The 25,427-nt window shown below is 41.5% G+C and overlaps 1 protein-coding gene across 1 annotated transcript in view; it reads right to left on the reverse strand.

Annotated features, from left to right (window-relative positions):
* The window catches only part of GRM7 (glutamate metabotropic receptor 7), an 812,551-nt gene that overhangs the window by 113,617 nt on the left and 673,507 nt on the right, over positions 1 to 25,427 (reverse strand). Inside the window, exon 8 of the mRNA XM_065935278.1 lies at positions 22,584 to 23,519. Within this exon, the coding sequence (XP_065791350.1) occupies positions 22,584 to 23,519 (936 nt within the window). The remainder of the gene's footprint in view (positions 1 to 22,583; positions 23,520 to 25,427) is intronic.

Below are 25,427 nucleotides of genomic sequence, written 5' to 3' on the forward strand. Positions count from 1 at the left end.
GAGCGACTTCACTTTCACATTTCACTTTCATGCATTAGAGAAGGAAATGGCAACCCACTCCAGTGTTCTTGCCTGGAGAATCCCAGGGATGGGGGAGCCTAGTGGGCTGCCATCTATGGGGTCGCACAGAGTTGGACACAACTGAAGCGACTTAGCAGCAGCAGCAGCATCTTCACATCTCCCTATCAAAATGACATTTTGTCAGCTCTTCCAGTTTTCCTCCAGAACCAGGTTCCTGTCATCTCTTACCTGAATTATAGTAGCTGCTTCCTCATCTCCCTACCTCATCTCCCTGCTTCTGCTTTAACCTCTAGAGTCTATTCTCTTTACAACAGTCAGACGGTCTGTGTAAAATGTAAGTCAGGTCACATCATGTTCTTGCTCAACATCTTCCAGTGACTTCCATACAATGTAGAATAAAATCGAACTTTCTCACCATGGCCCATACCATTAAACCATCTGGTTCCTGCCCCTCTTGGACCCTTCCTGCCTCTTTGCTCCTCCTCTAGGAAGTGATGCCTCTGTCTCAGCTCTTATGCTTGCATTTGCTCATCCATCTCCCCCACCTCCATCCTCTGTCCCCCACATCCAGGAATATTCATAGCTCCTTCCCCTGCCTTGTTCTCTGCTCAAATGTAACCCCCCCACCAAGGCCTCCCCTCTCTCAATCCCATCATATCTCGGCATTTAAGTAACTGGTATTATATTACACATTCATTTGCTAAATTTAATACGTTTCTCCTGCTCTAGAACTGAAACACCATGAGAACAGGTAACATGATTCTTTAACTCTTGTATGCCATAAAGTAGATGCCTAATGCCTATTTGGTGAACAAAAGAAACAAAGGTATAGGAGAGGGAAAGGATAAAGGGAGTATTTGGTTCCTTAGTGTGAGTGAGCTGAACAGATCATGTTTACCCTCTGGATCCTTCTCATCACTGATTCATCTTAAATATCAAGGCTCCTCCGTGAAGCCTTCCATGGCCATCAAATCTGAAGTTGCACTGCTCTCTCTAGCTACCCTCTATCCCCCCTTTACCTGTTTTACTTCTTCAGAATACCCAAGACTCTCTGAAATGGTATGTTAAGCTTTCTCTCTTACCGGAATGTAAGTTTTGCGAAAACATGAGCCTTGTCAATTTTGATCACTGTTCCCACAGCCTAGACAGTGCCAGGCACAAAAGTGATATTCCTAAATACATAGTGAAAGAAGGAATGAATAAATGAATGAATGAACCAACTGACTGAATAGATCATTTCTTTGCAATAAAAGGCACCAGAGCACATATGATGAGAAAATGTGGAGTATGTCAGAAACACACATGTACACACAGACACACACACACACACAAACACACACACAGAAAGGTCCGCAAATAGATGGCGACTTTACCCCTCCTCCTACAATGATGTTGAGTTGACGCTTTTAACCCCGAGAGAGATGAGGCAACTCGCCATCTGCTGGTTTCTCCTAGATCATATATCTCATCTTGCTCGTGGTGGGAGGGCCCTGAGCATTGAGGAGAGACTGCAGATGCTCCAGCAGAGGCCCAGATGGTGCTCAGGGGTGTGTCTGGAATCTCCAATCAGCCAGGCTGCGGCTTGCCTCTGCTACCTGCTTTGATATGACATGCTTATGATGGGTTTCCAGGCCTGTCTAGGAGACAGGTTGGGGAGTTCATTTTTTGGGAAATGCACCCTGCTGTTAGTCCAGCCACTCCTATGTTTACACAAAAGATGTTTATAGGGACTTGCCTGGTGGTCCAGGGGGGAAGAGCCCACCTGCCAATGCTGGGGACACGGGTTCGATCCCTGGTCCGGGAAGATAACGATTTGCCGCAGAGCAACTAAGCCCATGCGCCCCAACTCCTGACGTCTGTGTGCCCTAGAGCCTCTGCTCTGCAACACGAGAAGCCACTGCAATGAGAAGCTTGTGCACTGCAACTAGAGAATGCCCACATGCCACGATGGAGAGCCAGCACAGCGAATAATAAAAAGATTTTAAATGTTGATAGGTGGACTCATTAGAAAGCCACTACAGTGTAATCCCTAGGAGGAGAAAAGACGATGTCTTGGTCCGCTCTGTTCTCTCTGCCTAGCACAGAGGCAGGACACGGGAGACTGCAGGCGGGCTGCTCTCTGCAGGTCCGCAGAATCCTCCTCACGGCTGTGTGAACGGCAGCCCTCCTCTGGGCCTGACTCAGGGCAGGCAGCTGCTCTAGCAAATGTGCCGAACGGGCTTTGGGGCAGGAAACCCCGGGAGGCGCCCTGCTTCCTGGGAACTCTCTCAGGTGGCCAGTGCAGGCGGGAGGGCCTGCAACACCCACGTCTTTTCAGAGACGTGAGAAGGTAACAGGAAGGAAGGCCAGAGGTCTCCAAGTGGCAGGAGGAAATAAACTGCAAGTGGCAGATTTTTTTTTTCCCCTTCTCTACACGAAATTAAGAGAGGCTTCTTTTATTTCTGTGTTGACACAACTGGTTCTGCTTTGAACTAACCAATGTGTTTTTTTGGTGGAAATGTTTTTCTTAAGCTATGTTAATGAAACTAGTACTTGCTTTGGAATCTGCCTTTCTTCAAAATGGTTCCTCCTAAGACTAACTTGTTTTCTTTTCTCAAACCTTGGGCTGATAATGGCTCCACAAACCAGTATTCATGTCAATTGTTTAAGGCTGGGGATGACACACCTCTGCCATCCTATCTCAAAAATGCACATTGTGGGAGAGGGGCCTGGTGAAAGGCTCTCAGCCTGGAGATGCCTCTCTTATCTGACTAGCAGCTTGCTAACAGACATAAAACACCTTGCTAAAAATGAGAAGTGGGTATTCTTTCTGCCCCCTTCTGATGTCTCTGTCAGAAGCTTTCTCTCCCTTATACTTTAATAAAATTCAGTTACACCAAAAGCTCCAGTGGTCAAGCCTGGTCTCTGGCCCTAGATTGAAATCCTCTCCTCTGGAGGTCACGAATCCCAGCATAGCCCAGGACTCGCAGCAGCAACCTTTCAGAAGGCAGGACCAATTAGGGTCAGGAACCCTGGGACACTGCCCACGGGATCTGCGGCTTCAGGGAGGCTGTAGAACCTCGCCTGCCTAACTGGGCTGATAAAAACGGGATCCCCAAAGGTAGGAATGTGTGATGCTTATGTTGTAGGTAAATCACTTTTCCTTAATTTTATTCATTCCATGGGCTGCGTCAAGGGTATGATTTCAAAAGTTCTACTGAATATGCAGGTGATTATGAAGCCTCTATCTGGCCTCTCTGACCCTCCCCCTTCCCCTCTACAAGCAGTAAAAGTTGTCTTTCTACAACATACACTGGACAACATACTCGGAGGCCTCCTGTTGTTAGCCGTCCTGCTCTGAATGGACTCTAAAGTCCCAGTACTCTCCCTGACTCTGTCTCCTACGTTCATCCTCTAAATGCCCCGCTTCTATTTTTCAAGTCAAGTCCCTCTCCTCTGAGGGACTCTGTCCACGCTGTCCCCTCTATTATTTCATTTCATGCAGGTTGGAGGGTACCTCCTCCAACCTCCCTGATCAGTCCTACCTAAAGCAGAGTTCCTGAAAAGTCTACTCCAACCTCTCCTGTGTTTCTCCAATTTTCTTCTCATCATCACCCGTTTGTTTGCTTGTGGACTCTCTTACTTTTCCACTAGAATGTAGTTTCCATGAGGCCAGAGAACTGTCCTGTTTCCTGTTTTATTCCCCCAACACCTGGAAAAGTTACCTGCCACATAGTAGGCATTCAATAAACATGTGTGGGGTGAATGAATGAGTAATATTGGAAACTGGAAACTGTCAAAAGCAGCAGTGTGAACAAACAGGAAATCACAGGAAAACACGGCTGTGGATTTGGAACCATTCTGTCTCTATAGCTACCTGATGAAGCTGCACTTAACAAAAGGCCAAAGGAGAAACACAGTGGGGCAGCTGCCAGAAGCAATGATTGCATCAAAACAGCATTTGAAATGCCAAATTCTTATTGTCAGATCAAAGCTGATGCATGCATTGTAAAAAGAGCCTCCAAGCTGTTATACTGTATTTGAATTACTGCATGATTACATGTAGGAGTCCTAGTGCCTGGTCCTAGGAATGAAGTCACCAGTCTGCCCATCTCCACTTGGGTTTAACTGCTTCTAGACTGAGTTCCAGGGCAGGGTTGGTGCAAGAATTCAGTTTCTTGTGTTTACCACCCACCCACAGTGGGAACATGGTGTGAGTATAAGTGTGTGTGTATAGGTATGTATAGGTGTGTAAGGGAATGAGGGAAGATGAAAGTTTTCTTATTAAAAAATAAAAATGCATATGTGTGTGTATATATGTGTGTGTGGGGGTATACACACACACATATATATATATATGGCTCTTGGTAAATTTTCAAAAATGTATTCAGCTAGATGATGATACAGCTGATGCTGATGATGCTAATTCTTCAAACAAAAATATCCAAATTTTATGGAGCATATTAAGAAGAGGTGGCAAGAATACATAGAACTATACAAAAAAGATCTTTATGACCCAGATAAGCATGATGGTGTGATCACTTACCTAGAGCCAGACATCCTGGAATGCAAAGCCAAGTGGGCCTTAGGAAGCATCACTACAAACAAAGTTAGTGGAGGTGATGGAATTCCAGCTGAGCTATTTCAAATTCTAAAACATGATGCTGTGAAAGTGCTGCACTCAATATGTCAGCAAATTTGGAAAACTCAGCAGTGGCCACAGGACTGGAAAAGGTCAGTTTTCATTCCAATCCCAAAGAAAAGCAATGCCAAAGAATGCTCAAACTACCACACAATTGCACTCATCTCACATGCTAGCAAAGTAATACTCAAAATTCTCCAAGCCAGGCTTCAACAGTATGTGATCTGAGAATTTCCAGATGTTCAAACTGGATTTATAAAAGGCAGAGGAACCAGAGATCAAATTGCCAACATCTGCTGGATCATTGAAAAAGCAAGAAAGTTCCAGAAAAACATCTACTTCTGCTTTATGGACTCTGCCAAGGCCTTTGACTGTGTGGATCACAACAAACTGTGGAAAATTTTTCAAGAGATGGGAATACCAGACCACCTTACATGCCTCTTGAGAAATCTGTATGCAGGTCAAGAAGCAACAGTTAGAACTGGACATGGAACAACAGACTGGTTCCAAATCAGGAAAGGAGTATGTCAAACTTGTATATTTAACTTATATGCAGAGTACATCACGAGAAATGCTGGGCTGGATGAAGCACAAGCTGGAATCAAGATTGCTGGGAGAAATATCAATAACCTCAGATATGCAGATGACACCATGCTTACAGCAGAAAGCAAATAAGAACTAAAGAGCCTCTTGATGAAAGTTTCAGAGGAGAGTGAAAAAGTTGGCTTAAAATTCAACATTCAGAAAACTAAGATCATGACATCTATCCTATCATTTCATGGCAAATAGACAGGGAAACAGTGGAAACAGTGAAACACTTTATTCTTTTGGGCTCCAAAATCACTGCAGATGGTGACTGCAGCCATGAAATTAAAAGATACTTGCTCCTTGGAAGAAAAGCTATGACCAACCTAGACAGCATATTAAAAAGCAGAGGCATTACTCTGCTGACAAATGTCCAACTAGTCAAAGCTATGGTTTTTCCAGTAGTCATGTATGGACGTGAGAGTTGGACTATAAAGAAAGCTGAGTGCTGAAGAATTGATGGTTTTGAACTGTAGTGTTGGAGAAGACTCTTGAAAGTCCCTGGGACTGCAAGGAGATCCAACCAGTCTATCCTAAAGGAAATCTGTCTGAATATTCATTGGAAGGATTGATGCTGAAGCTGAAACTCCAACACTTTGGCCACCTGATGTGAAGAACTGACTCATTAGAAAAGACCCTGATGCTGGGAAGATTGAGGGCAGGAGGAGAAGGGGATGACAGAGGATGAGATGGTTGAATGGCATCACCAACTTGATGGACATGAATTTGAGCAAGCTCTGAGAGCTGATGATGGACAGGGAAGCATGGAGTCCATGGAGTCACAAAGAGTCAGACACAACTGGGTGACTGAAGTGAACTGATGGAGCATTTCATCTATTTAATATGTACCAGGCCATGACTGTATTGAGTATTTCACATAGAATAAAATGGATGTCAGACTGATCCTTTAAAAAACTAGGTGAAATGAATTTGCTCTCAGACAAGACCCTCTAAGAGTTTCCCATTCTCGTCCAACCCGAGTCCCACGTGAGTCAGAGCTGTGCTCCCTGTCCTTCTGTGCGTGTCTCCTACCACACACCTCCTCACAGGTACTGCCCTCCCTGTTCTCTCAAACATCCCCGACCTCCTTCTGCCTCAGGTCTTTGCAGTGTTCCTCCCTCAACCTCAATGCTCTTCTCCCAGATTGCGTAGTTTGCTTCTTTGCTCATGTTCATCTTCTCGGTGAGGCCTTCTATGAGTTGTTGTTGTCCAGCCACCCAGTCATGTCCAACTCTTTGCGATACTGTGGACTGCAGCACACCAGGCCTCCCTGTCCCTCACCATCTCTTGGAGTTTGCTCATTGGAAAAGACCCTGATGCTGGGAAAGATTGAGGGCAGGAAGAGAAGGGGGCAATAGAAGATGAGATGGTTGGATGGCATCATCAACATGACAGACATGAATTTGACCAAACTCCAGAAGATAGAGAAGAAAAGGGAAATTGGTGTGCTGCAGTCCATGGGGTTGCAAAGAGTCAAACATGACTTACAGACTGAACGACAACATACACATATAAAAAGAATTAACTGATTCAATCCTCCTGGTAATCTTTTAAGATAAATATTATTTGGGTAGAATAGCCATTTTGACAGTATTTATTCTTCCAATCCATGAACACGGTATGTTTCTTCATCTGTTTGTGTCCTCTTTCATTTCTTTCATCAATGTTTTATAGTTTTCTGTGTATAGGTCTTTTGTTTCTTTAGGTAGATATACTCCTAAGTATTTTATTCTTTTTGTTGCAATGGTGAATGGTATTGTTTCCTTAATTTCTCTTTCTGTTTTTTCATTGTTAGTATATAGGAATGCAAGGGATTTCTGTGTGTTAATTTTATATCCTGCAATTTTACTATATTCATTGATTAGCTCTAGTAATTTTCTGGAAGAGTCTTTAGGGTTTTCTATGTAGAGGATCATGTCATCTGCAAACAGCGAGAGTTTCACTTCTTCTTTTCCTATCTGGATTCCTTTTACTTCTTTTTCTGCTCTGATTGCTGTGGCCAAAACTTCCAAGACTATGTTGAATAGTAGTGGTGAGAGTGGGCATCCTTGTCTTGTTCCTGATTTCAGAGGAAATGCTTTCAATTTTTCACCATTGAGGAATGGCTATTCTACCCAAAGCAATCTATAGATTCAATGCAATCCCTATCAAGTTACCAATGGTATATTTCACAGAACTAGAACAAATAATTTCACAATTTGTATGGAAATACAAAAAACCTGAATAGCCAAAGTAATCTTGAGAAAGAAGAATGGAACTGGAGGAATCACCCTGCCTGACTTCAGACTCTACTACAAAGCCACAGTCATCAAGACAGTATGGTACTGGCACAAAGACAGAAATATAGATCAATGGAACAGAATAGAAAGCCCAGAGATAAATCCACAAACCTATGGACACCTTATCTTTGACAAAGGAGGCAAGGATATACAATGGAAAAAAGACAATCTCTTTAACAAGTGGTGCTGGGAAAACTGGTCAACCACTTGTAAAAGAATGAAACTAGAACACTTTCTAACACCATACACAAAAATAAACTCAAAATGGATTAAAGATCTAAATGTAAGACCAGAAACTATAAAACTCCTAGAAGAGAACATAGGCAAAACACTCTCTGACATAAATCACAGCAAGATCTTCTATGACCCACCTCCCAGAATATTGGAAATAAAAGCAAAAATAAACAAATGGGACCTAGTGAAAATTAAAAGCTTTTGCACAACAAAGGAAACTATAAGTAAGGTGAAAAGACAGCCCTCATATTGGGAGAAAGTAATAGCAAATTAGGAAACAGACAAAGGGTTAATCTCAAAAATATACAAGCAACTCCTGAAGCTCAATTCCAGAAAAATAAATGACCCAATCAAAAAATGGGCCAAAGAACTAAACAGACATTTTTCCAAAGAAGACATACAGATGGCTAACAAACACATGAAAAGATGCTCAACATCACTCATTATCAGAGAAATGCAAATAAAAACCACAATGAGGTACCATTACACGCCAATCAGGATGGCTGCTATCCAAAAGTCTACAAGCAATAAATGCTGGAGAGGGTGTGGAGAAAAGGGAACCCTCTTATACTGTTGGTGGGAATGCAAACTAGTACAGCCACTATGGAAAACAGTGTGGAGATTTCTTAAAAAACTGGAAATAGAACTACCATATGACCCAGCAATACCACTTCTGGGCATACACACTGAGGAAACCAGATCTGAAAGAGACACGTGCACCCCAATGTTCATCACAGCACTGTTTATAATAGCCGGGACATGGAAGCAACCTAGATGCCCATCAGCAGATGAATGGATAAGGAAGCTGTGGTACATATACACCATGGAATATTACTCAGCTGTTAAAAAGAATTCATTTGAATCAGTTCTAATGAGATGGATGAAACTGGAGCCCATTATACAGAGTGAAGTAAGCCAGAAAGATAAAGACCATTACAGTATACTAACACATATATATGGAATTTAGAAAGATGGTAACGATGGCCCTATATGCAGGGCAGAAGAAGAGACGCAGAAGTACAGAACAGACTTTTGAACTCTGTGGGAGAAGGTGAGGGTGGGATGTTTCGAAAGAACAGTATGTATATTATCTGTGGTGAAACAGATCACCAGCCCAGGTGGGATGCATGAGTCAAGTGCTCGGGCCTGGTGGGCTGGGAAGACCCAGAGGAGTCGGGTGGAGAGGGAGGTGGGATGGGGGACCGGGATGGGGAATACGTGTAACTCTATGGCTGATTCATATCAATGTATGACAAAACGCACTGAAAAATAAAAAATTAAAAATTAAAAAAAAAATAAAAATATTATTGGCATTCTTGTTTTATAAATAAAGGAATAGATACACAAAAATGGTTATGTAATTAAATCAGGGTAAGGATCATAAGAGACTACTATGAACAAGTACATACCAACAAATTAGACAGCCTGGAAGAAATGGAAAATTCCTATAAACACACAACCTACCAACAATAAATCATGATGAAATACAAAACCTTAAAGGATAGATTACTAGTAAGGATATGACATCAATAATCAGAAACCTCACAACAAAGAAAATTTCAGGTCCATATGACTTCATTGGTGAATTCTACCTAACATTTAAAGAACCAATACAAATCCTTTTCAAATTCCTCAAAAAATTGAAAGACTAAAAGCTCACTTTACAAGGCCAGCATTACTCTGATGCAAAAGCCAGACAAGGACACAAGTAAAGAATTTATAGGCCAATATCCCTGATGAACATAAGTGCAAACATTTTCAACAATATTTTAGCAACCCATATTCAATAGTATGTGAAAAGGATCACACACCATGATTAACTGGGATGCACAACTCAATCAATGTGATATATACCACAGTGACAAAATGAAAAATAAATATTGTATTATTATCTCAATAGGTGTTAGAAAAAGTATGTGACAAAATTCAACATCCGTTTATGATAAAAACTCTCACCAAACTAGGTGGGAGAAAACATCTCTCAACGTAACAAAGGCCACAATGACAAGTCCACAACTAATATACAGAAAAAGTTAAAAGTTTTTCCTCTAAGATCAGAAACAAGACAAGGATGTCCACTCTCACCACACTTTTATCTAACACAGTATGGGAAGACTTGCCAGGCACTTAGGCAAATGAATAAAAGGCATTCAATTTGGAAACGAAGAAGTAACTGTGTCTATATGACATTATATTATAGAAAATTCTAAAGCCTTCAACATAAAAATTATTAGTATAAACTAATTTAGTAAAGTCGCAAGATACAAAATCAATATAGAAAAAGTTAGTTGTGTTTCTATACACCACCATCAAACTGTCAGAAATAGACATTAAGAAAACAATCCATTTATAATTGCTGGAGGGAAAAAAAAAAAAAAGAAATACCTTGGGATAAATGTTACCAAGTAGATAAAATCTGTACATGGAAAATTTCTTCAGCTTTGAAAGCCTTTCTCTGTCCAACAATGTCTGGTCATCTTTGAAGATTTGCTTTGTCTTCATGCATATATTCCTTCAGTGAGGCTGATTTCTCTCATTTCTATCTATAAACCAACTTCCCTATGGTTTCATACTTTAGCACTTCTCACAGACATTAGTTTACATGACTCTCCCTACTTCTAAACAGTTTACTGAGGGCAGGGGCTGTATCTTACTTCAAAAGAGATTCATTCCTTTGATTGGTTATTCATTCATTCAACCCACAGAGGTTCACTGAGTGCTTACTAGGGCTAGTCACTGCCTGGGGTCCCAGAGACCCAGAGAAAAACTGGAGAAACCAAGCATTTGGGTGAAAAACACATGAATAAAACAAAAACTGACAGCAGGCAATGATGAGTGCTAGGAAGAAACAGAATATATCTGGGAGAGAACTTTAACTTGGATGGAGGAGAGTTGAAAGACCCCTCTTATGTGTCTATAAACTGAGAGCTGCGTGATGGAAAAGGCAGCGTGAGAAGATCCAGGCGACAGCATCTGAGACCGAGGGAACACCTGAGCAAAGGTCCTGGGAAGGAGATGGTCTCAGTATGTTGAGGAGAAGAAATAACATCAGCAAGACCAACGGGAACGGAGACCAGTATGGAGATTCACTTTTTAAAAAAATGAAAAACAAACAAACAAACAAAAAAAACTAGGAGTAAAACTACCATATGACCCAGCAATCCCACTACTGGGCATCTAACCTGAGGAAACCATAATTCTAAAAGACACGTGTACCCCAGTGTTCACTGCAGCACTATTCACAACAGCCAAGACATGGAAGCAGCCCAGATGTCCATCGATAGATGAATGGGTAAAGAAGCTGTGGTACACATATACAACGGAGTATTACTGAACTGTAAAAAGGAACAGAGTGGAGTCAGCTGCAGTGAGGTGGATGAACCTAGAGCCCGTTATGCAGTGAAGTAAGTTAGAAAGAGAAAAACAAGTATTGTATATTAACACACATATATATGGAATCTAGAAAAATAATACTGATGAACCTATTTACAGGGAAGGAATGGAGGTGCAGACATACAAAATGCAGAGGGGGAAGGAGGGGGTGGAATGAATCAAGAGAGTAGCACTGGCATATATACACTGTCATGAGTAAAATCACTAGCTAATGGAAAGCAGCTGTATCCTACAGGAGAAAGTAACAACATTGTAAAGCAATTACCCTCCAACAAAAAAAAAAAAAAAAAAAAGACTAAAGGGAAGTCAATGAGCATGAAATGCATAGGACACAAGGATCAGAGAAATATGAAGGCACGAGATTATCTGTCAGGGACACAAAAACTGTTTTGGTCAATAAATCAGATTACAAAGATTCTTGGCTTTGCAGGACACACTAACTCTGCCACATCTACTCAAGTCTGCCCTTGTAGCATGAAAGCAGTCATAGGGAATATGTAAATTAATGAACATGGTTGTGTTCCAATAAAACTTTATTTATAAAAACAAGCAGCTGGTTGGATTTGGCTCATGGGCCATAGTCTATGGCCCTTGATTTAAGTCTCATAGGCTCTAAGGAAGTGCTTAAATACTATTCTAATTTTGATGGTGGTAGGGAGGCAGTAATAATAATTATTGTAGTAATATTATTATTAATGAGAAGCTACTGGAAAAAAAATATATATATATATATATTTTTTAAAGGAGGTATATGATCCCCAGTTGTTGAGGTCTCTGGGCCTTTCATGTTATAGGCACTTAAATCGATTGTTAAATAACAAGGGACATTGTAAAAGAAAAGGAAACTGTTTTAAAATTCTCCTACAATATCTAGCTCAGAGGTAGTAGGCATGGAGGGAAAAAAAGATGGTGCCACTGTTGGGGAAAAAAAAAAAGACTTTCATATTTGCTGGTTTCAGTACATCTACTAAACTGTTTTTTTTCAGACCTGTGCAGTGGGAGGCATTAGATCCAAAAACTGACTGTTGGTTATAAGCCAAGCATTCAACTGGAACATACAGCTGAATGGAATGCACACACACATTAGAGACACAATTTTCAATTTTAGGTTACCTGAGGACCCATTACAGACACCAATGCTTCTATATCAGGCAGACCGATTACCAGCATCGCCATTAAAAAATCATTTTCTTACATTTCCTTTTTTGTAACAGCTGTAGTGGGAAACTGGATTTCTATGACAAAATGATAGTCCCGTCCATTCCCCAATGCTTTTTTTATTAGGATTGAAAATTTAACGAGCTTTCTTACAAATCTTCTGCACAGCTCTTAATCCTGAAATTAGATGGTGACGTCCCCTCCTCTTACATAGGTATTCCGAGTGTCCAGTTCAATTCCTATGTCAGCAATTTGCCTTTCTTCTCCATAAGCACTTGTGCCCTATTTTCACTAGTGGAAAATCTGAAGATTTTGAGCCCATGTCCCACTACAATATAACTGAGTAACGTCTCAATTTCAAAACATACAAAAATGCCAAAATCCTATACACTAATCCCTACCCCTAAATTTTTAAACTTTTTCTACTCAAATTAAAACATGTGGGTGGTTCCTTGCTTCTAGTTAAATTTCTTAAAATAGAAAAAAACTGTACAACATACTTCTAGATCTCAAGATCTAGAATGCTAAACAAGGAGATAATTATCTGATTACTGGGTTAAAACTAAGCAACTCATTCATCTGGCATGAGGCCCAGCACCGGCAGCAGCCCTCACCACACCTACAGAGCAGCCCGGCCGGGGTACTCCAGCCTAGGCACTGGGAAAGTTACTGGAGAAACCCAGCAGGACTGATAGAACCGGAAAGTAGATTTAGCCAGCCTGCATATCCGATCTTGGAGGCGAAAACCCAATCACCACAGACTGATTTGGGGCTTTGAGTCTGTCAGTCAGAATCTCCCAGGTGTGAAAAACGGACTCCTTATATATAAATCAAGCCTCTTTGGAAACAGTTTTTAGCTTCTTGCAAGAGAGAAATCAGAAAAGTTAGATCACTGTGTCAACATCCACAGTGAAGAATGAATACAGGAATGAAAATAGGACTTTTTGTTTCATTCTTCAACTGTCCACCAAACGATTTTTACTGATGATCCTTTGTGTCTGAGGTTCTTCCTTCACATATAAAAAGGCTTTTTTTTTTTTTTTTTAAATTGGAGTACAATTGCTTTACACTGGGTAAAGTGTAAGTCTTGTGTAGGTTGCCGCTGCACAGTGAAATGAATCCGCTCTGCATGTATCCCCTCCCTCGCGGACCTCCCTCCCACCGCCTCCTCCCTCCCACGAAGTCATCACCGAGAACGGGGCTCCCAGTGCTCTGCAGCACTTCCGGCGGGCCATCTGGTTTACCACGCTAGTGTCTGTATGCCAGTCCTCACCTCCCAAGTCGTCCCCCGCACCCCTTCCCCCACAAGGACCACAGGTCTCTTCTCCATGCCTGTGTATCTAGACTTCTTGAAAACCTCAAGGAATTGCTAATTGAGTGGCACGGCCCTGTCCTTGCCCCCAGATTTCTCTTTGACTATCCGTGGCCCCCCTCCCTTCTCTAATACCCTTATCTGCCTGAGACTCAAATGGGCAAATGTGACTTTTGTTCAATCAGAGGTGAAAAATTCCACATGAGCCTCTTCGAAGTCTGTAAGTGGTATGTCATTTGAAACTCTGCTTTCTGATGCACTGACTCCCTAGTGGTTTTATGTCCAAACCCAGTCAGACCTAGAGAGTCAAGTGCAGTGCTGAGCTCGGGCAGGGGGCAACGAAAGGCACAGGATAAGAAGCTACACAATCAGAGCGTGTGTATGTAAGTCCACAGCAGATGATGTGCACCCTGATTCTCAAGACACTGGGCCAATCAGCTGAGGACAGCTTTATTCATTAGGAACCACTGCTTACAGTTCAAAACCCCCATTATCTTTGGAAGAAAACAGAGTAAAGGCAACATGCAGACAGTATTTCTAGTATGTAGATACCCTTCAAAATAAACTCTTACCACTGTCCGAAATATTTATCAGCTACCATTGGGCTTCCCTGGTGGATCAGTTGGTGAAGACTCTGTCTACAATGGAGGAAGCCCGCGTTTGATCCCTACGTCAGGAAGATCCCCTGGAGAAGGGAATTGCAACCCACTTTAGTATTTTTGCCTGGAAAATTCCAGGCAAAATTCCAGAACAGGGGAGCGTGGCAGGCTACAGTCCACGGGGTTGCAAAGAGTCGGACAAGGAACATGGCATAAGTGGGATGAAGATCAAATATGCATTTCATTTTATAAATCAGCATATTACAACTATCATGCAGACAACCACTCACGAGCCACAAGTAATCTCTCTAAAATATAAATCCAACAAGGTCACATCTCTGCCCTAAAAATCACTGAAGCACACTTCCCTCTTCCCTAGAAAACAAGGTCAACCATATAGGATCCTTTAAGATTTCAGCTCTACCCACCTCTCCCGAGTTAACTCTTGATTTCCCTCTAATCCACACAACAGCCTCTACTTAACAGTTTCCCCAAATACATGACTATTTCACCTAGGTTCACCCTCCTGCCTTGACTTAAACAGAAATTTTTGCTAAGGGGAGCCAAGCATGGGAGGACACAGTTGTCCTTTATTGAGTACTTATCAGAGAGTGTTGAAGTGCTCTCTATACTCTTATTTATATGATTCAAGTTTTATTTTCAATGCAATTTCTAGTGTCAGCACTGGGTAAACAGGCCAATAGGTATAAAAACAACTATTAAGTTTGGAGAAAAAGAAGGAAGAGGAGAGGCAGAAAAGGGTTTCTGTGCAAAGCAATTTTTAAAGGTTTTATTGATATATAAGGACAGCAAGAAGATCAAACCAGTCATTCCTAAAGGAAATCAGTCCTGAATATCCATTGGAAGGACTGATGGTGAAGCTGAAGCTCCAATACTTTGGCTACCTGATGCGAAGAACTGACTCACTGGAGAAGACCCTGATGCTGGGAAAGATTGAAGGTGGAAGGAAAAGGGGACGACAGAGAATGAGATGGTTGGAAGGCATCACTGACTCAATGGACATGACTTTGAGCAAGCTCCAGGAGTTAGTGATGGACAGGGAAGCCTGGAGTGCTGTAGTCTACAGGGTTGCAAAGAGTCAGACATGACTGAGCCACTGAACAATGAACTGTTACACAGTAAACTGCACACATTTGAAGTATGCAATTTTATGAACTTACACACACACACACAAAACCATCACCACGATCAAGAGATGAACACAGACATCACCCTCCAAATTTCCTCATGCTTCTTGTAATTCTTCAGTACCATCCTCACTCCCAGCCCACAACTGATCTGTCATTACTATAGATTAGTTTGTATATTTAAAAGAACTTGATATAAATGGAATCATGAATATGCATTCTTTTTTGAGCATGCCTTCTTTCACTTGGCATAATTATTTCAGATTTATACGTGGTGCTGGATGTATCAATTGCCCATTGCTTTTTACTGAGGAGTAGTACTCTATCTTATGGATAGGCTGCAATTTGCTTATCAATTCACTCCTGATGTTTACTCGGATTGTCTCCAAGTTTGAACTATAAAAAATAAATCTACGAAAACATTCATTTGGACATCTTTGTATAGACATTCATTCATGTCTCATGGGTGAAGACAGAGGAGAAATGGCTAGGAGTATGGTTGGTGCATGCTTTCCATTTTAAGAACCTGCCCAACTGTTTCCAAAGTGATTATCCTGTTGTTGACACTCCCACCAGCAGAGTGTGAGAGTTCCTGCCCCGCAGCCTCGCTAGTACCTGATGTCTTCAGCCTGTTGAATGTTGTGCTCATGTGCTCTTAAACAAAACTCGGAGCAGAAATAATTATACTCATTGTGCAGATGATAAACCCTAGGACCAGAAAGGTTAGATGACACACCTCCAGATGTGTGAAGATTAGATTCAGAGACCCACAGGAGGACTGATGAGGGAGGAATGGCCTTTCAGGACCAGAGGGCAACTGGGACCTGAAGGACACCCTAGTGGGCCAAGTATTATGATCTACGGTATGGGAACCTCAGGCTCCCAAGGCTGGATTTGGCAATCCTCTGACTGCTCATGAGTAGACCATGCTTCGTTGGGATTTCTTGTGCTTTGAGAAGAGCTGTTTGTGAAAATGATGAGTGATCTGCGACACTTTTAGACTTGCCTAAGAACAGAGATTTGTCTGATTCTCCTGATCCTAGTTAGAAGGGTGAGGCCTTGGTCTTTGTTACCAAGTGTTTCAGTGGCTGAGGTCTCAAAATGAAAGACTTCTAATGGGGAAACTGGGCTCCAGGGAGCGTCCTGTGGGGAGGAGCAGACGCAAGACTCTTGCTGAGTCATCTTTTTAGCAGAAGTGTTTTTCTTGAGTGAAGCAAGGTTTGGACACTGTGTTCAAACCTTCAACGACTGGGGCCTTTTGCTTTAGTGTACTAAGTTATTTCCTTATCAGTTCGAGCTCAGTTCAGTTTTGCATATGCTCTCCGGTTTTACCTGTCAAATGACCTTTTCTGGCTAAAGGAAAGGATGAAGATGGTGAAGGTGCCAACCATCCTAGGTTTCTGCTCTTGAAATTAACTGATGCATCATAAAGGGAGTCAAGAGGACTGTCCTATCCCATGCTGTTGGTACTACCAGATGTGCAAACAGCCGGCTTCAGAGGACTGTTAGGAGAGAAGCTCAGGTACCACCAAGGTCACAGTAGGAAGCAGAGAAGAGATGGTTTCACAAACTTTTGATAAAGATTTGAAAGGACAAGACTAAAGGGCAGAGGTAACACCTCAACCATGAGTATCCACACCCATCACAGTGTGGGTGGAAGAAGGGAGGGCCTTAGCGTCATATGTTCCCTGGGACCGTTCCCTCCACTGTGTTTGGATGTGAGGGGAAGGTATTAGTAAGCATTCCAGAAGGGAAAATAATAACTTTTATTTTAAAATGTGTGTGTGGGGCGGGGAGTGTACTCATACATCTCGAGGTAGAGCCATCAGGCTGTTGACAATGACTGTCTCTAGAGGGTTGGATGATAAGAGCCCTATCTTTCCTCACCTAGCTGCTACTTGAAAAGATTAAAAGTGGGCAATGTTACTTACAAAAACCTACACACATAAAAAAATCTGTATCTCTTATTTCAGCAATAAAGCAGAATAACACAAAAAGAAAGATAAAGTAAAGCCTATTTACATATTCTTTTAATGTTCAAACCATTCAAAACACCGTTTAGACCTGCTCTATCTTTTCTAGTCCCTCAGGCTTCCTTCAAGCCAATGCCATCTTTTTATCCATGTATGACAATAGCTACTTAACTAGTTACCTAGTCGCCTCACCTCGGTTCATCCTCCAGTACTATCGCTGGGATTCACTTTCCAAGCTATCCCATGCTCACATTCCTCCCACACTTGGAAACTTTCGATGGATCTCCACAGTTTTAAGGACAAGGTTCAAACACAGCCCTTCACAGTTTGGATTTGTTAATCTTCCACTTCATCATTATCTCTGTTTCAGAGTTTAGGCCCCCAAAACCGGAGAAGAAGGTGGGGATTGCATCACAGGGAACAAGGGTTAGACGCTCAGTCATTCATGTCTGATTCTTTGAGACCCAATGGACTGTAGCCCACCAGGCTCCTCTGCCCATGGAATTCTCCAGGCAAGAATACTGGAGTGGGCTGTCATTTCCTTCTTCAGGGGATTTTCCAGACTCAGGGATCGAGCCCTCAGACTTCAGGGCTCCTGTATTGCAGGCAGATTCTTTACCATATGAGCCACTGGGGAAGTCCCACATCACAGGGAAGACCATGTCTAACTCAAAATATGCATAAGGGAGTATTTCATCCTAAGAAAGAACATTAGGTGTTTCAGTTTACACACTATAGTATTTAAAACTCACTTGGCCCACCCAAAAAATGTGATTCTTGCCAAAAGTTTGATGTGAGAAGGGAACATGGGGTTCACATTGTGTCAAATTTTGCCCATATGATGAGGTTTTCATTAAATTTTATTATTACACCCTCTCAGGTTTGCAAAGTCAAAATATCCTACATGCAGTCTTATTTCCTCACTCCACAGACCATATGTCGAAATCAGCTTCCTTTTATTTATTCACATTGGATAAAATTTCTTACTGGATTGTCTTAGCATTTCCTCTGCTTATTAACTTCCGGTTCTTTATTGCATTTTTCCCGACACTTAACTGGAGGTCCCTTTCTCTGTGTGCCCATCTTGTACTTTTTGTTTGACAACAATAGTTTATTCTAAACTAGGTGATGTTTTTTGAAGGCCTGTGTGGACCACTAGCTTCCAGTTCCCATCCTGGAAGGATGGTGTCGTCTTTACATCTGCATCAGAGACCTTCACAGAGCACTAGGGGCATACTAGGTATTTCACAATAGTTCTTTCAATTGCTGCAAAACCAGGAGAAATTTTTAATCAATTCAAATAGCACTGAAGCATAAAGTGATATATTACTTTCCAAGAGAACTAGGTCTTTTCCTTCCTGCATGGTACTGGGCAATTTTCAAAAAAAGAGATGTATGATCAGAGACAAAAGGAAGACTAATTAAAGCACATCCCATTTCCCTGACTATTCTTTGCCTTTAATCAGATTAATCTTAATGAAAACTGTTCAATGTCTTTAGCACAGTGACAACAAACAGCTCGATGGGAAGAGGTATCCACAGTCATTTGTTGGAACCCAACACTAAGTCAGAAATAGCACATGGATGTCAAGCTCCTTCCAGTTCTGATGCATTGGTAGTGGTTGCCTAAACACTCTAACAATAAGGATTTGAAGACCACTCCCGGGTTTCAGGGGAAGGTGCCATGACTGATTAGTGATGTCTGCCTTGGGCATGGCTTAGGGGATGATTACCTCCCTGCCTAATATTTCTGATCCTGGGCTGGTCTTGCTTTGTGTTCAGGTTCTGGGGTGCTATCTGCTACCAATGAAAGATCAGAAGGTCTGGGGTGTAGTTCCAATCCTTCAGGAAATACTCCCGGGGAACACATCTCCCTGCCTGCTCTCTTGTTATCTCTGGCTCAGGGCCAGTGCCGTGGGCCTAGCCTTTAAGGGCTCCAGTCCAAACGATGAAGCTGACGCTTTGTTCAGACCTTTCGACTCCACACTTTGTCTCTGACCATGGACAGTATCTTTCTGACCTTTTGGTTCTTTGATGGATCCCCCATTTGTTTGGCATAAGAATTAATTTATTCCCAAAGCTGCTTAAATTAGAAATCAGGAGATATTTAGAGAGTGTCTTTTGTGGATTAGAACAAAAATACTTAGGCAGGCCCTCTGATCTTTTTCTTTTTATACCAAGGTCTACTTGGCCTTTGTAGAGCAAATGGGTACAAAACTCGTCTCCTTGGCCACATGTAAGAAATGAAATATTGGCTTACCTAGGAAGTTCTCCAGACAACTGGCTAAAAACCCCAGACAGACATAGCATCTATACGGTTTCCCAGATTTGGGCAGGGTGACCTGTATCCTCCCTCCCTGGGTGCACACACAAGTCTTCCTAAAGATATAGCCACAAGCCAAGCCAGTTTTCCATGAAAACAACCCAGCCTCTCACAGACTATCAGAGCATTCTCTAAAGAAGCTAGCTCTTGCTGTGTTATTGTTCTACCATTTACAGTGTTTCCTTGAATCATTTCAGTCACATAAATTTAATCCTTAGATAAGGAAACATTATTTTATGGCTAGAGTTTCCCTCTTCCATCCCTGGCCACATCACAAGATCCTCATTCTAGAAGTCACAAGGTTAGCAAGGATAAGAGAAGATAATGGTCATATTCCGTGCCCTCCTTAACACAAGCAAAAATAAACTTCATGAGGGTTGATGTTTTGCAAGACAATACTTCTATTACTGTGCAAATGTACGTACTTGTACTTTATGCTGTGCTAATGAACTCAACTGATGAGAAGTTTCACAAAGATATCCTTATATAATCAAAACAAATCCAATTTCCTGAAAGAGTAAATAGTTATTACTGAGCTCATTGCTTAATCTTTCTCTTTTTGTGTGTCTTATAACAATGGAATTCTTCCATTTGAAATACTTCAATTCTTAAATCTAAACAAAAATAGAAGGACTGTGATTTCATATGTTTTAGGTTGGCAATAATGCCTTCAGTGTGATAGCTTATTGCATTTTGCAATTTGCTGTCTTCCACAATTCAAATTTTATGGTTTCATTTTCAGAAAAAAAGATATTTTTAATTGATCACTCATGCTTCTCTAGCCATATGCCTACCACAAAGGCATGCACATTTTCATACAAAATTCACTGTTTCCATTTGGCAACTGAATACCTTTAACGGTGTGAATCAACAGTGTAAAGCATCACATAATCCATTGAGAATACACTAATAGAAATATATGCCTTCTAAACCCTGGTATACAAAGCACACTGCTTAAAGACAGCTTAATTATTCCCGTAATACTGTTCCCCCAATGCAATGTCTTCTAGAACACTTAGAATCAGTGAATTCAAATCCTGAACACTACTATACTTCTCAGGTTTTTAAATGGGTAAATTATACCCCTGGATCTTAACTGACAAGATTCAGAGTCATGACCAGAAATAATAAATGAAATGGTAGAGACCTATATTGCCAAATATTCATTAAAACAAAGCTCATCTATAGAACAATTGCAATGCTGCCTGCCTTTCATATTTCTCAAGCATAAATTTCCAAGAAAAAGATTTCATGTTTTTAACCTGTTGCATGGGTCATAGTTATCACATCCATAGACTTTGATGCTGCACATCAGTCCCCATAAACATGTCCATGGTTATCAACTTACTGGCATACACTGCATTTCAGTACTCTAACTGGTATGTCAGTATTCCTCTGGCCCATGGATAGATAAAGCAATGAAATGATATTCAAGTTGGTTTCACAGTACACATGCGTTATGAATTTGAAACACATTTCTGACACATACTATGCTCCTTGTGCATATATTTTAGAAGAACTTACTCTAAGAACTTCCTTTTATGACTTAAACCATAATCTGGAACCATTCACAGTCCTTGGTTTTAGAATTCTATGTGGTTTCATTTTCATTTTAAAGACCGCCCAAACTTCTAGCTGCTGAAGCAAACCATTTAGGGGAAAGACATATTTTCAGTTGGAAAACCAGCCAAAGTCCACCAATCCCGTCTATGATTTTTACAGAGAACAGAAGTAACAATGTAAACAGTCAGATTCAACTACTTTGAGAAGCAAGGATATGTAGATTTGTAGACATTTCGACTTCAATCCTTGTTTTCCCCATTTAGGGCACTAAGTCCTTGACTGTTTAACAGGCTTCTCCCAAGTAGCATGGAATCGGGCTCCACATCGGATGTGCTGACATCTCATCAAGCTACACTAGTACTCTCTCTCTAGAGCATGCCATGAGGTCTCAGCCCCAGTTCTGGTTTCAGCTGTACCAACAAGTCAGAGCCATCTTCAGTGAGTAAAGGACAAGACAACTCATGAAGATCAACCTGTGAGGACTGCCCAATTTGCATATTCCCACAACCATACCTGGGTAGGCACAGAACTCAAATGTACATAAATCATGTTTAGAATCAATACTGTATCACTGCATGATTTGCCCACATTCAAACCTCCAGATCAACACACACTGATTGCATTAAGATTCAACATATTACAACTGCTAAACTCACTGACTCATATAAAACATGTAACTATATGATGGGCACATGTACACTGAACATGCCTTGGACCAACATAGTAAAGCCCAATCATTTTGAAAACTTTGAATTTTCATGGCTGAATATAGCTAATCCAGCTACATTAATTCCATCATTTGAGACAATTAATGTACATCCAGCTGTTGGGAGCCTAGAGTAGAATTATAATCAAAGTTCTCCTATATCCACCAACTTAGAAATCCATGTAGATATAGATGTTGTATAGCTCACATACGTGACCCAATTCACAGTGGGAGCCTACACAGCTGCTAGGAAGAAAGAGAGCAGGCAACGGTCACCCTCATCCTTGGGAATAATGGACTATGTCCCTCCTCTCTTATCCCGAGGAAATAGGTATGAAAGAAGAGGGAGTGGGTAATGAATGATTATGAAGGCTTAGTTGAGACAGCTTATTTTATGCTGGATAATCTCTTGCTACACTGAATCACTCTAATAAGTTAACTTGAAAAGGCTTACCTTTGGTTGGTTTCCAGTGGAATGAATGTAGCACAGCTCAATGCAGGTTTTAGACTTCTGCAGCATCCATCTGTACTAATTCAGGATTTGTCTAGGCTTGGGAAAATCATTCTACATTCTAAAACCTCTCCCTCTATACATTCAATCTGGTTTCAATATTTACAAAAAGAAACATGTTTTTGAAATGTGCGGTGTGGTGTGCATTTTCACTTACCTTTTCTGCTGATTGAGCAGTGCCAAAAAAAATTGGAATGAAGGCAAGCCAAACTATACATGTCGTGTACATGGTGAATCCGATGGGCTTGGCTTCATTAAAGTTCTCTGGGACACCCCGAGTCTTGATGGCATACACAGTGCATGTGACCATAAGAAGGATGCTATATCCCAAGGAGCAGATGATCTGTAGGTCCGTAATGTCACACTTGAGAACCCCCCGGGCCTGTTCGGGGTTCATCGTCTTATGTTCATCATAGTCTATGATGATGTTAGGTGGGTCAACACCAAACCAAATGAAAACGCCGAGAAGCTGAACTGATATTAAACTGGAAGTGATTGCCAGCTGTGATGTTGGGCTTATGAGTCTGGGGGCTGTCACTGATTTCTTGCCCTGTTCAAATATGCGGTAAATCCGATTGGTTTTGGTCAAGAGGGCTGCGTAACTGATGCACATACCCAAGCCCAAGAAAACTCTCCGGAAAGAACACACTGCCACGTCGGGTTTGGCTATCATCAGGAAGGTGATGATATAGCAGAGAAAGATGCCCGTCAACAGAACGTAGCTCAGTTCCCGCCCAGACGCCCGAACGATGGGAGTGTCGTTGTAGCGGATGAAAGTGGCCATGACGAATATGGTGGCGATGATCCCCAACATGGCAAGAAAGACGGGGATGACAGCCCAAGGCGAGTGCCACTCCAGTTTGATGATGGGGATGTCCTGGCAGCCAGTTCGGTTTTCATTGGGTCGCTGGTCATAGGGGCAATGCTGGCATGTCATCTCATCAAACTGGTACTGGTAGCCGTCACAGGGCTCACAGGTCCAGCAGCAAGGGGTCCCCTTCTGTGTCTTCTTTCTTTGCCCAGGCTTGCAGGGCATGGTACACACAGAGGCAGGGATCTCCCGAACTCCTTTACCCCACTGCATGTCCTCTATCTGCAGCGGGAAATGAGGAGGTGAAGCAGGCAGGTTAGTTAAGAGGAAAAAACAAACAGTAATTATAGCAACATGTGAGACTTGATGAGGTAAACTAACCAACCCCAGCTGGTAGAAGCTACAACCAAGATTCAACCCGCACCATTCACTGTAGCATCCTCCTTCCTCACTACTGTAGAGTGTGCCAAACATGCCTGATTATAAGAATCCCTGTGGCAGCTTTCAGTAGTACTAATTTCCTGTTCCCACCTAGAACCCCAAAATAAGAATATCCTGAAAAGGAGCCTTTGGAGCTTTATTTTCAACAAACACTCAGAAGATTCTTAAAGTCAGTGATTACTGACACACTCTCTACTGCCGTCTCCTGGAGAATAAGTGCAAATGTCCCAAGTTAAGTTAAAAATCTTTAATATGAAATGCCACATTCATTTCCCTTATTAGATACTTTTTTAAAAAGTGCTTTTTAAGTTATTTCGGATGATATGTCAGAGCTGGCTACTTTTTCTAAAATTCTGTAAGCATCGCTGCCATTTCATTGAGAAGTTTCAAACTGAATGAACCTATTCTATTTCTCACAGAGGAGTGATAAGGTTCATTATCCAAAGTTTTAATTGTAGCTCTGGAAGCATTTGATAAGGAAATAATACAGTATGGAAACCTCTCAAGATTAGCCATGTACCCATTTGAAGATGAAATTTAAACTAAAACACTATATCCTAGAGGAGGATGAAAGTATGCTTATTAATTAGAATACTGACTTTCTGGAGGGGAATTCATAATTAACAGTCTTCTGAGAAGTAACGGCATTAGATACAAATAAGAGCTTTATTGCTGGGATGAAATTTCATCTTTTCCAGCACAGCATCTATTATTTTTATTTTCCTGATATCAGTCCTCTGAATTTCACCCCCCACCATGTACTTCCTGTGAGATATTGGGAGGTCCTTTGACAATTACTTGGAGGGGTTTTTACAACCCAGTATGCTGAGCCCCACTCTCGGATTTTTTCTGATTCACTGGGACTAGGAGGGGACTCGAGAGTATATATTTCTAATGAAATCTCAGATGGTGTAGCTAGAGATTCCCTAGCCATCACACCTTGTAAACACTGACATATTTCAACCTCCCAATCAGAGACTGAATCAGGAATGGGGTCATTACGGCATGACACGGAATTTAACTTTCTCACTTTTATAGAGATTACATAGAATAAAAAGCTTTGTTTTTGCTGGACTTGCAGTTTCCAGGATATAAAGATGTGGTGTGCATGGCTATATGAAGAAAGGCATTTGCCAGAGAAGAAGCCAATATAAAGGAAAGCAGAGCAGAGAGTTGATGAGAAAGATAACCCATGAGCCTGCTTAAGCTCCTGGATATAGCTGTGCCTGAAGCGGGTTTCTCCTACATTGTCTCAATATGTGAGCCAGGAAGTTATGCTGTGCTGAAATACTTTGAATTGCATTTCTACAACTTATCACCAAAGGTCCTGACTCTGGGAGTTGGTGATGGACAGGGAAGTCTGGTGTGCTGTAGTCGACGGGGTCACAAAGAGCTGGATGTGACTGAACTGAACTGAAGGGTCCTGAGGAATATACCAACTAAATAAAGAACTTCAGTATCTGTAATCTGCAAAGTGATTCACTTAAAAGAGAAAAATGCAGACTAAATTCCAATGAAAAAATTTGGCTGATAATCCCCATATCTAGTTAATTAAATTCTTATGATATTTGAGCTGAAATATAGATTAGAAAGATACTGGAAAGTCTGAAACTTTTTTTAAAAAATGCCCACTTTTAAGAGATAAGGGGGGGCACTAATTTATTGCAGTGAAATTCCATTGCTGTGTTAAAAACAGGATGCAGTGTATTGCAGGGTGTGATACTTCCATCAAAATTTGAATGAGAACTA

This window comes from Muntiacus reevesi, chromosome 4 (genome assembly GCF_963930625.1).
Source record: "Muntiacus reevesi chromosome 4, mMunRee1.1, whole genome shotgun sequence".
Classification (NCBI taxonomy): Eukaryota; Metazoa; Chordata; class Mammalia; order Artiodactyla; family Cervidae; genus Muntiacus; species Muntiacus reevesi.